Source organism: Serinus canaria, chromosome 6, assembly GCF_022539315.1.
Source record: "Serinus canaria isolate serCan28SL12 chromosome 6, serCan2020, whole genome shotgun sequence".
Lineage (NCBI taxonomy): Eukaryota > Metazoa > Chordata > Aves > Passeriformes > Fringillidae > Serinus > Serinus canaria.
In genome coordinates, this window is record NC_066320.1 from 13,922,914 (window position 1) to 13,940,416 (window position 17,503).

The window sequence follows — 17,503 nt, forward strand, 5'->3', positions numbered from 1 at the left end:
CTTTTTACATATTTTAATAAAATGGAGCTATATAAACTACCAACATTCCTTACCACAGAACTCCAATTACATCACAAGCTTGTGTAAGTTGAAAAGTTAGTTTGAAAGCCATTTTCAATAAGCCTTACTTGAGAGATATTAAGAAAAAGACACTAAACTTCCTTTTAATGTTTAAAGTAGTGATTTTTGACAGAGTATTTTAGAAAAACTCACATTTTCACAGTTCTCTTAACTACTGCAGAGCCCTTTTACTTCTCTGGCTGCCTATCAGCACTGTAACAACTACAACTACTTAAGGTTTAAAGGTTGAGGGCTAGTTAAGTCATGCACATTTACAAAGAGTAAAATGAATAGGTTCAATACTAATTTTTATGAGTTGAAGAGAAACTCAGCCATATGTGCTTTTGTTTCACTTAGCCATTTTGTAACCTCAGAAAAAATATCTAGAGGAACAGGTAGTGAAGGAAAAGGTTATAGTGTTTGCTTCGAAAATTTAAAAAAAAAAAAAAAATCCCAAAACCACTACCACCAAAAACAAAAGTCAGTTACAGCCCCCTCAAAAGCTGAGAAACATCAATGTTGCTGGTTTATGGATAGAAACAAGGCATCATTCATAACCAAAAGACACAATCCATTATTTGTCTGGGCGCTGCAGCTGGACAATGTCTACAGGCACACGACGTTTCAGGGAGCTTTTTTGGTTTTGGTAGGTTGTTTTGGTTTGTTTTGGGGATGTTTTGGTGGTTTGGTTTTTTAAGGGGTTTTTTTTTTTTTTGTGTGGTTTTGGTATCAGAAGCCCAGTCTTTTGTGATGTACCAAAGATGGTAATACTGAAAAGAAAACACATACAAAAATTCAATGTCTGTCTGCACGATTTCTAGCTTTTAAGTGGTCTAGCACATAAAACCACCTCAAACTAAAAATATGCACAACATGCAATAACAACAACAAATTGCACTTTACATGCTTCTTCCATCCTAAATGGTGGAAATGCAACTCAGACACAGGCATTCAATGACAACAGCAGTAAAGGTACCCCACAGCACAAATGCTCTACTGTTGTGTAAGAAAACTAGTCAAATACACCAGCAAAGCCTGCTCAAGAGCCTGAGCTGGAGGCTTAAGCTCTACTCTTGTCTTCTGCAAAGAAGGTGGCTCAGCTACTCCACAGCTAAAGCCTTAACACAGGCAGCTTATAACATTCGTATGAGAATTTCAGTCTGAGGGCAACAACAAGATGGAACAAGACCTCAGGCAAATCACTGATACTTTTATGGACAATTATTTTAATCCAGTATCAACTGGCAATACTTTCAAAGCAGAGAGAGCTTCCTCATCATGAGCCAGCCACCTGCACTCTGAAGGGAGCTGCTGTGAACCACTGACTGCAAGATTAAGTATCAAGACACCCTTCTCAGCTATGAGAGTGTCTTAAGTAGGTTCCAGGCATTCCCCCAAGCTCAGTAAATTCCAACTCTTAAATGGAAGCAGTGCAACTACATGTATTTAACGTATTACACATTAAAAGTATTCACAGCTAGTTCAACCTTCAGGGATGTTAGGTCCATAGACTAAATATCCCTCATGCTTATATTCTCTCTTATTACTATTCTGGAAAAACATCAGAGTTTTCAAATTATTCTGCAAGTTTCTGGACTTAAAATGGGTATCTGCCAAGATTTGTTAGTTAAAGGGAAAGCAAGATCAGATGCATATTCCTCTGTGTCCATTTAAAATTGTCTTTATTTCAGTCATTTTAAGCAGAAACCTCTCACAGCAGTTGGGATAAGCAGGCTGTTATACCATTACACTGTTACATTCAATTGCAGAGATATATCTCACTTCATACAAATATAAGCAAAAGGTGTGTTTGTGGTGAGGTTTTTCAAGGAAGATTTCTTAAATGTCTCAGTGTGCCAAGTACACCGATCTGCACTTTTTGCATCAGAAGGCCATCTAGGAACACAGTACATCTCGCTCGTGGATCACAGGGTGAATAAACCATTGTGTCGTGACAAACCTTACCTGACAGAAAAGCACATTCAATTTGCTTGAGGAATCCAGCTGTTCACATATATTCAGTATTGTCATGGGTGGGGGTCCTTAATTGCACAAAGGTACAGAGCACTACTTCTTGGATTACTTGAAGTTAAAACTTAGCTGAGCACTACCCTCTTATCTTCACTCTTAAAATATGAGGCACAAGTATGTGTGTGTACTTGTTTTATTCATAATTTGTCTTGGGATACCAAATGTATTTCTAGTTCAGGTCATTCAACAAAATTGTTGACCTCATTTCAAAACATCCAGTGATCCATTTTTCATTCAATGGCAATATCGAATGTTAAAAGGAACATAAAAACAAACATGCACACAATTGTACAGTTTTCATAAATGTCTATTTCATTATTTGTGGGTAGCGCATTAAACAGTTAAATACATTTAAATAATGTTTAAGTGACTGCACTAATGCAGAATTTTAACTAGATGGGTAACCAATTTAACTAGAAACCAGCTAACAAGTAACTGTCTAAATACTTCAAATACAGCTCTTGTTCTAGGTCATTCTTCCTGGAAAAAAGCCTGCTGGTCACATTGGAAATACATTTTAAGGCCAAATTCTTCTGATATCCCTTCTCTGCAGCAGTTTCTTCACCTTTTTAAGCCTCCAGTTCCAGGCCAAGACCAAGTTTATGGCCACCAGCATTGATGTTCTTTCCATCTATCAGGGCGGACAGTGTAAGCTTCACACCTGTAAGATTTTTAAGAAGTATGTTTAAAACACAGTAGCTTTCATGCAACTTAACCTCTGTCATCCAAGTCCCAGGTGTAGCTCTTTTTATACAATTACTTTCCTCTATAGATTTTTAGAGGAGAATACATGCATGAAATCTACTGAAAGTTAGTCCTATGAAGAAAGCTGTATGATTTTTGTAAACAGTTATAACACCAATATACAAAGTCTCTAATTGCTAAATATGCAAGAGCTCTCCTTGCCTGCAATAAGACATGCAAAGGAGGAGGAAATCTGTAGACAGACACTCCTACCTATAAAGGGATGGAATTAAACTAGATTTTTCCAATAAGGAACTAACCAATGGTAATACAGCCTTAACAGTTGCTTTCATACTGAAGTGGACCAAGTAAAGGTCTGGAGGGTTTCTTTAGTAAATAGGAAGAGCAGGAAGTGTGGGGTTTTGACAATCATAATTTGAAGACCTGCTATCATTCAGCACAGTTTGATTGGACAAAGCAGTGCCAAAAAAGAAGACATGCTTTGCCTAGCCTAAAGCTAAGCTGTCAAACATAATACAGTCCACTTCTGCACAGATCAGTGAGGAATATAATATATTAATACCATTAGATAAAACAGTTTGTCTTCCTTAGATAAAGGTTTGACGTACAATTGAAGCTACTGTAAAATATCTACTTGACATTCAAAGGAAAAAATATTCTGAAGGAAAAAGACTGGATATAAATGCAGAGACCTCTATTTTTTTTAGGATGCATAAAAGATATATATGTGATATAATTCACATGATAGCTCTTACCTGGCCTCAGGGTCTGGGTATAACCAACTCCAATTAGACTAGAATTGTTCACCTTTGCCTAAAAAAAAAAAACAAACAAACAAAAAAAACCCATCACTGAAATGCTGAAACTGTTTAGTTATTTGTTACTATTTAGAATCTAGAATAACTATGGCAACACTGCTGTTATTACTTTAACCAAATGTTATCTGTTCTTTCAGTATGCCTGTGTTTCCTGAATTCTCTCCTTCCAGCTATGCCCTTGTCCTTCAACTTACAGCTGAAGCAGTAACATATTTTGAAGCAACAACCTATTTAAGAGCAGAAGGAATGGACGGGTAGGAAGAACTGTTACTGAAACACAGTTTCATAGGTGAACTTCACCACTTCCAGTTTTTCAAAAGGCCAGAGACATTTACCACAGTCTCCTAAAAAATGCCACATCAGAGGACTCCTCCATGTTTATATTACACAGGAATCAGTATCTTGTCAGTCACACAGCAAACATTGGGTAATATCATCTTAAACAATACCTAAAAAATGATTTATCTCACTTTGCATCACTTCCTCAACAAAATGATTCCAACTTTGTAACATACAGGAAACTTTGCTGCTTATCAACTTTTAACCAGTATTGCCAGAGTTCTTGGAGAATGTGACATAGCCCCCCAAAAACTGGTCTAAAAAAAAATTCTGTGAACTTACAGAACCAGACACAAAAGTTTTTTTAAATTGTGTTTTTCTTTTTATAAATACATTAGGATCTACAACATAAGCACATCTGACAGTCAGATTCTATGAGACTTGCTGTAAGCAACATGACAGAATTTAAATACTGCTGGTTTAATTATAACTGCCTGGACTGTAAGAGTAATTCCTACAAGGCCTCCCAGCCTATTTTGTACTAATAACACAGGGATTCACAGCAACTGAAAATAAACTGTACTTTGCACAACCCTTCAAGTTACAGCCATACTTACTGAAAGAGAAGCAGTGGGATCCAACTTGTATTTAGCTGCAAAGCCAAAGCGAGTGCTGTTGCTACCTGCTGTCCAAGCCAGGTTTATAGCAGTTTCAAGAGACTCACTCACTTTTTGGTAAATTGACCCACCAAATTCGGAACCATCATTGCTGCACAAATTAAGAGAAAAGTTAGCTTCCTATTTGCATATCCACTCCTTTTTTTTAATCCCTTTTTTTTTTACTACTTCAGATTTTTACTCAAATAAGAATTGAGTTGTTTCACATTTTTTGAAAAGAGAAAGGGAGATGAACAAAGGCTTCAGGGCAAAATTAAACTACAGTAATTCATAGAAATAAAAAGGTATTTTAGAGTGCAACAGCTAATTCTCATGTTAATTCCCAAACAAAGTCCTTGAACAAAATTCTAGATCAAATCCTTACAGAACTGACCAATATGTGTTAATAGTTACAAGATGGGCCTTCTGAACTTATGATTATTGAATATGTAAAACTCCTAGAGAACTGAATGACCTTTCAAAAATCTGTCACAATGTTTTACATTAGCAAACTTAAATGGAATTCTTACAGCCCGCACTCTAAAGTATTTTATAGTTTTCTCCTATATTCCTCAATTTCCATGAATTCAGAGAGATACAATCCCCATGCTTTCCCTTCAAAAACAAAACTTCTAACTATCTAAACACACCAGAACTCCAACAATTTTATTTACTTGGATTGAAAACATCATGTTTTTCTGTAAGTCTTGATCAGATTGCTCTGGAGTAAGATCTAAAGGCAGAAGTCTGAAGAAAGATGTCTTACACTTGTTTACACTGTTTCATGCATTCTTAATCCCCGACAAGCAAGAAGATGAACCTTCACAAAAAGCCCAGAAGCAATGCTCTAGTCTTGCTCTAGAAACTACTACAGCGTTAATGCAACACTAATTACTACCTCTAACAAATCAACTGTCCTTAAATTGTAATCTGATACAATTCAATATAATGGGATAGCCAGAAAAAGCATTATGATCAGTTCTGCATAACTGAAGTACAGCACTTCCAATCTGCAGGTACTTCAGTATCTATACCACACATGCTGCAAGCGTTTACTGTTTAGAAAAAGAGAGATACAAAGTATCATTTACATTTATTTTGAGCTTCCTATTGAAAAATGCACTCCATTAGTGGCCTTGTAAGCACCTCTTGATATTTCAAACATTTGTATTTTGACTAGAAGGTAAAGGAAGCCTGCTTCTGGAAAGCTGGAGCACTTTTCAGTACTTACACATTAGTGTGCAGTTGGAAGTCTCCAGTCTTGTAACCCACAGAGAAATTATTTCTTGTCAATTTTGACTTGGCAGTATCAAAAGTCATCTGATAACCAGCAAGCCAGCCCTCATAACCAAAGACAGCTGAACCATGGACTGCAGGCCCGGCAAAATCAAAGTCAACATCACAGCCTAGGTTTATGCATTCACGCTTATAAGATGACTTAATTTTACCACTTTTCTTTCTGAAACAGAGAAAAGAGTTATGTTAAGACAAGCATACATGATCTTCCTCAATGACGGCAAGAACCAAGCCCTATGACTCTACACAACATATCTAAAAGTCTGGCACATGCATCCCCTGTAGCAGGCAGAAGTACAGCCAGCCCATTCAGAGCACCCAGGGCTATGGCAAGCAGGCATTTTCTGATAAATGTAGCAACAGTTTCATGTTTCCTGCAATCTTCCAGTATTTCTATCCCAGAAATAAGCAAAGTTGTGAAATGTGCAATACTAACCCCACAGTGATGTCATGGTAAAGAGCAGAAGCCTTTAGCACTGTGATTTGCTAAGCTGGATCAATAGCAAACCCCACAAAAAGCTCTGTCAATATCACAGACCAGATCAATGGACCACGGGTGCTGTTACTCCCTAAGTAAGGTAAAAATGTTAACAATTCTTACCCTGTGTTTGGTGAGAAAGTTGTATCAAATGTCACCTTCAAGCCTTTGGCAAGCTAATTGAAGGAGGAAGAAGATAAGATAAAGGTATAAATTCAGTTCTTACACAGAGTTAAAACCAATAAATATTTTCCTAATCTATTACCTGATCTTCAATTGCAATTTCTGTTCCCAGAGTGTTATCTGTGTTCCATTTTTCTGTAAAAGTCAGACCATACTCAGCCCACTTGTATTTGGTCTCCAAGCTTCCATTCACTTTTCCAGTGTCTGTGTTCGATGAACCAGATGTTGTGAATTCCTAAAAAGCACAGAAGATAGATATGATCCTGAAAGCATTACAGAGAGTTTCCTTCAGCAAGCACTAAGATCTTCTTACTACATGGAAAAGAAATTTAAAATCAGTAGACAACTTGCAGGGGAGAAGGGAGACTAGCACAGCCAAGAAGAATTAATGACTCATGCCCACATAGAGGACTCCCCACTATCCCCATCTCAACTGCAGTGTTCCTGCCACTCTTACAAAACCTACAGGGTGGCAAATTAACTCCAAAGTAAGACAGTAGCCACCACAAGGACTCTCCTGTAAAGCAGCAACAAGTTATTGAAATCTAAGGTTCAGTTTGATACTCCCAGTGAGCAACTTAAAAATCAAACCAAGAGCCAAGAACACTATTAGGCACATATTACAACTCCAGTAAAATTCTTTAAGAATCACACAAGTATTTTGTGATTTTGACACACACATATGTATTTTGTGATTTAGCAGTTTTTTTACATTTTACAGTGTGCAATTGTAAAACGTCATAGAATGGCATCATTTTTCAAACTGAGGGTGGGGTGGGTGGTTTGGTTTTTTGTTTGGGTTAGGGTTTTAACTGTTTTTTAATGAGTTCTTAGTCTGCCCAATGCACTAGCCTTTCATTTTAGCTATAGGCACACCTTCTACTAACACCTATGAAATTCCTATTGCCCTGGCACTTTGGTTCAATGACACACAGAAATGCCGTTTGAAGTGGGAGCTTAGCAAACAGGCAGGATTTATAGTATGAAATTATCTGACCTGGAATTCTTGAAAATAACTTAGAAATCAACAGTGTCACTCACATTTCTTTATTAAAGGAAGTAAACACTGACGTCTCTCACTATTTGGATTCTCACAAAGAACAGAATAAATAGTTTCTGTGTTCCACTACTCAAAAACTGAAGGTAATAAGAAGTGAAAGCCAGGTTTGCAAATATCTTTTAAGGAGTTCTTTCCAGTGAAGTATTGTTGCCCTTATGATTTAAGAAGTCCATTATTTCAACTTTTAAAAACATATAAATAAACATTTTTATCTCTGTCTTCCTCCATACACAACATTATTTTCAAACAAAATTTTCCCAGAGGGAAACATAGATTTGAAATTGCCAGTCCTTAGGTACTCTTAGTAAAAGCCCCAAGAGCACAAAACAAACATGGTTGAGACTGTTCTTTAATGGTGGCTGATCAAATTTGACCACATCAAAGACGTTTATCTGTATGATGTTAGTGACACCATACACAGTTGCATAATTCTAGCAGGTCTATTTCTTGGCAAGGGATGGGAGCTACACAAATACCTTCAGCTTTAACTTCTTGCTTTGTGCTATCCCTACTGCACAGGGTCTCTGTGACTGTAACCATTGGGGCAATAGCTTCAGGAGAAACAATTTATTCAGGAGAAACAAATTATTATATTATCTTCTTATCTCTGCTTTAAAACATCTGTAGTACATATATGCCAGCAGTTTCTCCCTCTGGGAAGGATGGCTTGTAACTGATGCAGGATTCGCATCAGGGCTTGGATTTTTCAGAGTTTTACCAGCATAAATGGTAGTCCTCCAAAGAAACAAGCTACAGTAAGAACTACTACCTCTGTATTAGGGCTCTTGCAAACTGTGTTTCGGTTGGCACACAGACTTCTAGAAAAAATAGAGCATATAGCCCACGAACCTTGTTTCTAGCAGTAAGTTACAGTACTCAGGCTCCAGTTATGGGGAGAAAAAAAAAATCTACCATTATATTTTGCAAAGTCTGCTCTAGAAATAGATAAAAGTTACAGGGGGCACTGCTTGCATGACAAGACATCTTGCATGGAACACTACTGCAGCACTTAAGTACCTAGAGGAGCCAAAGATTCAACATGCTTATTCAATGCCAACTACTTCATACAAGAACCAAGATGCCAGAATTTTCCACCAAACAGTACCACAAGGTACTTCAGAAATAAAATCTGTATACTACAATTGGTATGTTAAAATCCTTTATTTGTTTACCTTCACATGTAAAACCAGGGACAATTAATAAGCCCTTTTATTATAAAAAAATTACTAAATAAGGCAATATTCCATATACATTCAGAACTTTAAGGGCTTCTGAAATTATTTAACACTAGATATTTATCATTCATATAACCTATAAAATACTTAACATAGCTAGAAAAAAAATATAATGAATAAAAGTTACTTAAACTCACCACTCCACTCGCAGATTTTGTTTTCACATCCAGTTTCACCAACCCAAAGCCTTAACAAACAGAAGTCAAAGTTACATGATTAACTAAGGCCCTGCACAATTTTCAATAAGCTGGTCTTTCAGGCTCAGCAGTGTCCTACATATATACATAAATATATGTATAAACAGCTATAGACTGACTTCAGCATACAGATGCCACAGCGAAGTGCCTCTCAGTTCTACGTGAGTACATTTAACTACCAAACAATGATTCTAAAAGGAAATACACTTCCTGTCCCTGGAATGGAACAGTTTTTATATAATAGTCAATGCCTTTTAAAGATCTATCCCAACCCACAAAACACCTCTTTCTGCACCAAGACAAAACATCTCAAAGTAAAAAACTCTAAAAGCAAAGTCACTGGGAAATACATAACCAATGGAACTGTAATATAAGTAGGTTTTGTGAGTGTCAATTCACATTGTTATCCAGAGAGGTGAGGAACAGTCTTAGTAAAAAAAAAACCCACATTTGCAAAGACCAGAAAGAAACAGCACTGTGACAACGAATGATTTAACTATGCAGGTATCTGGTATTAAAGCATTTTAAGATGTCAAATGATTCTTTATCCCAACAGCCATTCCTCATTCTAGTCCAAAAAAGGCTACATTAGACTGGTATATAACCCTTTCTATATCAACAAATGTTGTGGCACAGACAGACCAGTAAACAAAGTGCTGCTAAGTTAAACTGCACTTGCTGCTGGCATTCGCGCATACTTGTACACCTCTGACATTTATGTGGCTCAAGCAGTAAGACTTCACAGCCTTCACATCAAAACAAGCCACAAAAAGCCTTCAACAATCTGTTTGTTGGTGGCAAAGATAAAAAACACAGCACACCTTCCTCCTCCCCAAAAACACTGGCATTTGATCATTAAATTTTCCATATAGACTTAAAAAGGCAATTCACTGTTGCAGCTCAAACACCACTTACAAAAGGTACTATTCTTACCATATCCTTTATTGAAGATATCTCTGGCAGGTTTGCCAAGGTCTACATATGCTGGAGGAATCGCCATTGGAGCTGAAAGGTAAAGGGCTAATTAATAATGAACCTTCTCCCACCGCACACGTGAAAAAATTCTACCACAATTCTTTCAAGATAGTTTTTAAGGAAGATTCATCTACATAAAAACAATTAATAGATATAATTATATATTTAAAATTAATAGATATGATACTACAGTATTCTGTGAAACACAGATTTTCACTGAAGGTCACTGTGAACATGAGATGTTTTCTTGGCTTATGCAGAAAAGAGACATTGCAGAGAAAAGGCATTACAAGACCATCCAGTTCTTAACTTTTCAAGAAGATTTATCCATACATCTTTCATTACCAGAAATTAACTAATAACTCACATTTCCAGAGTTGTCATAGCTACTGCCAAAAACCTGGATACTAGAAATCTAAAAACCTGTAATGCAGGTTATTCCCTAACAGTTATTCCCTGAAGTTCCACAGAGTCAAATTTGACACATACTTATGAAAACTACATAAAGAGAGAGCATATCTGCTCTCCAACATCATTTTTGCCCCATGTTTTACATGGAAGACATATCATTTTACAAAGAAGATCTAATGCCATTAACCAGCAATCATTCTAATAACATACAAGAGTTTAAGTTTGGGAAGCTGTCTTGTTAGTTTAAAACATCCAAGTAGGAGGAGTGTTGGGTCTGGGGGAAGAGATCTCTTTACAAGTGCCTTTCTCAGACAGGGAGCCTCTGGCAGCCCTGCTGTTAAAGAACCTGCCACTGCAGATGAGCTATGGCCCAGCTCTGGCCCCATGGACAGACACCAGGCTAAGGTCTCAGGCAGGCCCCTATCGCTCTCCTCCCTGGGAACATACACTCTTATCTGCACTTCCTTCAAAGACTGTTTTCCCATGATTTCAATAGCAAGAGGCTGCTGTTACAAAGGCCCTGTATTTTAAAGTTGTGAAATATAGGAAACAGAGTATATTAATAACTCCCCCCCACTGTGAAAGGGGGAGAAATGAAACTAACTAGACAAGGTCATGAAAAGGCTAAACACATGCAAACAAAAAATCTTATCTTCTTAAACTGATTGGTCACATTGGTTTAGCTGAGAGACTCAGATTAACATAATTGACTTTTTATCTTCCTTTTGTGTGGTGGATTTTTTTTTCTTTTAAAGTAAATGAAAAAATTATCTTTAGAACTTGAAAAATAACAATGGCAGTGTTCTCATATGTTAACTTCCAAACCCTAATTACACCTGCCATATACAGCCAAATTGTATGAACTGCTACTAATTTAAAAAAAAAAAAAAAAAAAAAAAAAAAAAAAAAAAAAAAAAAAAAAACCACAAACAAAAACACCCACCAAAAAAAAATACCCTACTTTAGCAATCAATGGGAAGGCAGAAGACCACTCCTTATTTTTCTACAATTCATAATGCAGATCTCCAGAGTACCCTACTTCAGCTTCCGATAGCCCCAAGGGGATAATTTCAACTTCCTCTAAGAAACAATATTTACACTCAGTTTCACACACATACACACAAATTCAGAAAAACTTCTTTAGCAAAGATGTCTAAACTCTACAACCAAGTGACTATATCAAGACATCTATCACTGGCTCAAGAAAAAGTCTGGTTTTCCATGGAGTTAAACTAAACTTTTTTTTTTTAAAGAGACATGAAAATGGCTTAAGGCATCTGAAGCATAAAGAAGCTTAGCCCAAGTTCAAGTCTATAGAAGAACAGCCCCTAATCCCAATGACAAGCCACTGAACCATTCCTATTATTTATGCCATAGAAAGAAGCAGCTGATAGACCAATTACAAGAGAGTGCGAGGACTCGCCTGCAGAGTTCTGCTGTACAGCACCCCTGCAATTCAGCAGTTCAACATCTTACAGTGAAGGTTTAGCTACACGTTTCCTCTAATGAATACATCTCACCTCAAACTAGCATTGCCAGAAAAATAATTATTTCTAGTTTTGGAGTTTTATATTAGCCTTTACCACAGACATGCTTTTAGAGTATACATAAACGAGCTTTTCCCTTTTGTTTGCAATGTTTCCAAACTGACTAGACAGCCAGTACAGACAAGAGATTTATGCTAAGCAGAAACGTCCTGAGAAGTTAACAAATTTGTATCTGCATCAAAATTTAGAGGATTATTACAGTAAAAAGGATGCTACTGTTCTATCTGGCCTAGTTAAGCATCCTTACCACTTCAGGGAAACCAACCAGTATTTGTCAGACATTCCAGTCTACAGATACAAGTTTTCTAATAAAATGTTGAAAGAGAGTACAACTGTCACAATGCTGTTCTAATAATATACTGTAATACTGACAGGGATGAATGAAGACAAAACAGGAAACCAAGAGTTAATTTTGGATACACTAAATGCCTGATAAACCAGTGTCACCATCAGAACGCTCATTAAATAAAACACGGCCATAAAAAAAAAAATCAGTCCTGTGTCCTTCAATGTTAAGATAGGTTCGCAAATTCTTATAATCACAATTTTTTTCAAGCCTATTTTGAAGCATCTTCCTCTTAAAAACTACTAATTAGACGTCACTAAACAATAAGCATCATTTAACAACTAGAGGTTTGCTGGAAAAACTGTAAAATAATCGACTTGAAGTACAGAGCCAAGTGAGAGCTCCACCCTAATCTTTGTATCATGCCACCGTGATGAAAAAATTTTAATTAATCTGTTACTCGGTAAACACAATCATGCTTTCTTCTGCAATAAAAAAAAAAAAATAAGTCACCCCAAGAACAGAAAAATGTATTAACGTTATTGGAATTACTACACCACAGTTCTCCTTGGAGGCAGTATTTCAAAAGTCTCATGCTCTACAATTAAAAAATGCCACAGGCCTGTATTAGGATTTTTAACACTTTTAAGAACTCAAGATTTTCAAGATCAAACTATAAAGCATATCAGCCTATAACAGATTTTTTAGAAAGTGTACTCACCAATTTAAAAAAGCAACAACCACACCGAAATTATCCCACTATCCCAATAAACAACAGAAGAATTGAGGTTATTCAAAAATTAATTTGTTAAAATACATCGGACACACGGTGACCTTCAGGCTTACACTGACAGTGCAGAGAGCTTAAAAAAAAGCCACCTCCTTACCCGCGCGTTAACCGTCTCTCTATTCACAGATCGGAGGTGGACACGAAAGCCTAATATTGGCCACGCCAACGTAGAAACTTTGAGGACAAAATCTGGAAATGGACTACGGGCTCAGGAAGCGAAGCGGGGGTAGTTAAGCAGCGCCTCCCGGAGGGGAAGAGCAGCGAGAGGCGAGCGGGGACGCGGCCGCAGTCCGGGCAAGGCCGGCCCGGGCCGAGCGGCGGCCCCAGGCCGGGCGCCAGGCGCGCCGCCCGCCCCGCCGCAAGGTGAACCGACTCTCTCGGCGCGGCCATCTTGGGCATCCCGGCCTGACCCGCCCGCCCCGCCGCGCCTCGCGCAACCGAGCCCGGCCGCGGGACCGCGGGGCCAGCGGCCATAGAGAGCCTCCCGCCCGCCCCGCGAACCCGGGAGCGCTGGAACGAGCCTGCGGCCCCGCAACCCCCGGCCCACGAGGCCTCGGACCCGCTGGCCGCCAGGCGAGCCCCGCCCGCCCCCCCCTTGCCCAGCGGGGCCGGTCACAGCCGGGGCCGGCACCTGATTGTGGCGGGTCGCCGGCGCAGGGGGACTCGAGCTGCTCACGGGCGGGTGAAGTCGTGCGGCAGACCGCGCTGCTGCAGCCTTGGGCAGTGGAGGGCGAACTGAAGGAGACACCGGTCCGCCCGCCCGCCGCTGCCGTAGCGCAGGACCCCGCTGCGCCCGGGCCGCCCATCCTGCCGCCTGCCCCGCCCGCCGCGCCACACCACCACCGGCCCCGCGGGAAGCGCCGGCGCCCGAGGCCTAGAGCTCGGCAGCGGCGGGCGGCGCCGCAGCCCCGGCCCAAAAGCCGGACGGCGGCGCCGCGGCCTAGCAGGCGCTCGGGCGGGCAGCCGCGGCGGCGGCGGGGGCCTGAGGCCGGGCGGGGCTTACGAAGGGGTGAGGCCGGGCGGGGCCGCTGCTCGTAGGGCGGGCGGAGGGGCTGGGGCCGCCTGCAGGGCAGGAGGGGCTCCGCAGCGGCCGCAGCGGCCGCGCTGGGGAACCTTCCGCCCCGGGGCCTGCTGGGCAACGTTCCTCTCTCCTTGGAGACGGGCGGCCGTCGGCTGTACATACAGCAGCATGCACGCGCCGCTGCCCCTCCTGGGAAACTACTGGTCACCCTCTCGGGGCCCACCCGCCTCCCGCCCTGGCACACGGACTGCAGAAGGCCTTCAGCCGCGGAGAGCCGGGGCCTTTGTGCCGGTGGCGCTTGCCGGGCACAGCCCCTGCTCCTTACAGCCCCCAGGAGCCCTTTCCTGCTACAGAGAACAGCGCCCGCGGAGCTCTGGGCGATGACGCAGTGGCCGACATCGCTCCGCAGAGCTGCTCGCCTTTGCTGTCCCACTGCCACTGAATACAATACACCTCACACGCTCCGTTGCTGCTGCCCCAAGGCCACAGACACACATGGAGACCCCGCAGGAGATAGGGCTGTCCCATTGCTGCTCTGGCAGTTGTACTCCATCTAACAAGGTTTTGTGCCTCCTGCAGATAAGTTACCACAGACTTTCCGATTGTCTAAAAGCCCCGTTTTTACCAGTCACCACCCACAGACACCCCCGTAAGAGCACAGCGTGTCTCAGGCCAAGAGAAGCAATGACCCTCAAACCTTTCCTAGATAGTGATGTCTGACCATAAATCATAGCTGGAGAACCCAGTCACAAGACTATTGTGCAGGAGCCACTGCACAGCACTGCAGGAGGAATTACCGAGTCACCAATGCAGACCATTGCAAAGCCAAGGAACTGCACAATAGCCATTTCTAAAATTCATATTCTTCTCTCCTTGCTTGTATTATGACATGATCTCAATATCCTCAAGAAAGTAAAATTCATTTACAAATAAATATATTTTTGTGATATGAAAAATACATAGTAGCACGATTCATTTTCCAGAATACATTGTACAGCAGTAATTTTCCAGGACGTTAAGAAGAGAGCAGATTAGCAGCAAGGCCCAACATAATTCCAGTCAGCACCTTCTTGTTTTAGCAAAAGATAAGCAACAGATTTTTGTGTTTGTGTGTGCAAGTCCAATGCTTTCACATCAAAAGATCCAAGAGGTGTTTCATTCTGACAGTTTTAAGTAAGACAGTTTGGCATTGCACCGATAAATATGTGTTGATGAATCAAGAAAGAAAGCCACATTACTGAGAAAATAAATAACAGTAGGAAAAGAAACCAAATGTGTCTTGCTGTACATGGAAACATAAATTAAGAATAAACAAAGATCTGATTAAGTAAAAATAGATTGTGGAATAGGTTGTTCATTATTTAAAGACATGCATTTATTATTCATACCAGTACTACAAATCCATTCTGAATAAAAGTTCAGTTGCTTATAGGATACATCAGCATTCTGTCTTTATTTTTTTCCCCTTAAAGATTAATATTAGAGTGATGGTTTGGCTTTATTTTTAGCAATCCAGGAAAGCAATTACTGCCCCGCCCTGAGCAAAAAAAACCCCAATGAATCACTTGCTTTGTGAGACAAGGCAGAAGCAATAATCTGAGACAGACAACAGCACACAAACTCCTCTGCATTACAGGGTTCTGAAGCAACAGCCTCTGCCTGCCAGTGTTTGTTACTCACTCTTGCCCTGCCCCTGCCTCGTACAACCATACCTTAATTCTCTCAGTATATTTGCTAAAACTCAGAGCACCAAAAAGGCACAGCTTCAGGCCTCCAAGAGCAAGCCTTCTGAATTACTCTGGACCTTCCTTCTTAGCAATGTCCTCATACCATTTAGTGCACACACCTCCTATGTAGGTGCTGTTCCTGTGAATGGGCTGTTTTTTTATTGAAATTCAGCAGCTCTGAGGTTTAGGGGCCAGTTGAACTGTTACCATTTTGTATGAATACAGCCATATTTATGTATAACTGACACTTGGAGAAAAACAACCCACAGGTCACTGTAAGTTTACTGCCATTTGAACACAAACTCTGCTTCTCTCTCCACAGTTTATAATCACAATTACTGCAGTAGTGCATGTGAGCAACAAAAAGAGAGGAAGTGCCTACAGTACATACCAGTGTCCACCAAAGAGTTCACATACTTACGTTCACTTCTGACACGAGTCTGAAGTCATTGTTTGCTCTCCCCTCCGGGTGCAGATCTCCAGTTGATGACTCAGTGGAGAAGCCTTACCAAAGGTCTAGCAATGAACAGCTGCCTCATTCTGAAACAAGCTGATTTAGGACATATAGCAGAGATTATGAAAGTGTAACCAGCAGAGAAAGGGTGGAAAATGGTTTAAGCTACCAAGAAACAAATTCAGAACAAAGCCACGGGTTTTTTCTGCGAAGGAGCGCAATCCAGTGGAATTACCTGACACAAGAAGCTAAATATTTATATGTGCTCCAGGGCAAACTAGACAGGCTCGGGGAAGAGAAATCCAGCAAGGATTACTAATTACCAATCCATTCAAGAATTATATATGGCTGTATAGCCTGGAGTCAGAAAATCTGAGTTGCAAATGGAAGTATCATTTAAGTTTATCCTGTTCTTAGACTGTTTTCTATAGGGGTGTGCTGCTAATTGTCTACTTCATCATCCCAGAGGCAAGGATATTAGATTGTCTGTACCTTTTGTTTGATACCCTACAACTGCCCTTTTATGCAAACTAGGTCCCTAGAAAGCCTTAAGAGGACAACCAGCAGAGGCCCACACTGCCAGGATCCTTCAGACTGACACACTTAATGCCTTTCCCTTTTTTTCCTAAGCAGTTTTAGGTAACCTTCTTTCATTTTAGCTTAAACTACTAGGAAGAAGCTTAACTTAAACCAGATTCTAAGACCCACTTTAAACAGGTCCAAATAGAGCTAATACATTTAAGAATCTGATAATGATAAGACCTGAGCTCAGAGGAACACCAGCTGACGTTAACAAGTGACTTCAGGGCAGAGAAAGCGTCGTGGTTTAATGAAATGTGCTTCTCTGTTAGTGCCGGCCCACAGGCTACAGCGGTGGCGCCCTCTGGGGACCTAGCCAATCAGCTGCCTGCTTTGTAAGAGCCAATCAGTTGCCTGTTTTGTAAGAGCCAATCAGCTGCCTAGCTTTGAAGATTGACACCTGGTTGAAAGAGTTGAACACCCCTCTGTGGAAAAATGAAGGAGACTCGGGAAAAGCTTCCGGCTTTGGAACAGGCTGGGCCCACATGGCCAGGCTGGCATGCAGCTCGGCTGCGATTTCTGCCGCTGCCAGGCCATGCCACCGGGACTATCCCGGTGCTGTGGGCAACCACATGGCTGGGAGTGGCCCTGTGGCCGGACTGCTCGTCCAGGATCCATGGCCTTGGCAGCGCCATGAAGCCGGGGCCACGCCGCGTGGCCACGGCTATTTCGGCATGGTTCACAAATAAGCTCTGGGGCCACCGCTGGGAGTGGC

The 17,503-nt window shown here is 40.9% G+C and overlaps 1 protein-coding gene across 2 annotated transcripts; it reads right to left on the minus strand.

Moving 5' to 3' along the window:
• Positions 1-1,725: 1,725 nt before the first annotated feature.
• VDAC2 (voltage dependent anion channel 2) lies at positions 1,726-13,965 on the minus strand. Of its 2 annotated transcripts, none has more exons than XM_030240980.2 (9): positions 13,639-13,965; positions 9,932-10,003; positions 8,939-8,988; positions 6,589-6,741; positions 6,447-6,499; positions 5,781-6,008; positions 4,511-4,661; positions 3,552-3,609; positions 1,726-2,752 (listed from the first exon to the last, which is right to left on the minus strand). In XM_030240980.2, the coding sequence occupies exons 1-9, from the start codon at positions 13,811-13,813 to the stop codon at positions 2,661-2,663; spliced, it is 1,032 nt and encodes a 343-aa protein (XP_030096840.2). In that variant the 5' UTR covers positions 13,814-13,965; the 3' UTR covers positions 1,726-2,660. The 2 variants fall into 2 exon arrangements, with proteins under 2 accessions (XP_030096840.2, XP_009085722.1); XM_009087474.4 differs by lacking the exon at positions 13,639-13,965 and adding an exon at positions 13,105-13,128.
• Positions 13,966-17,503: the final 3,538 nt, after the last annotated feature.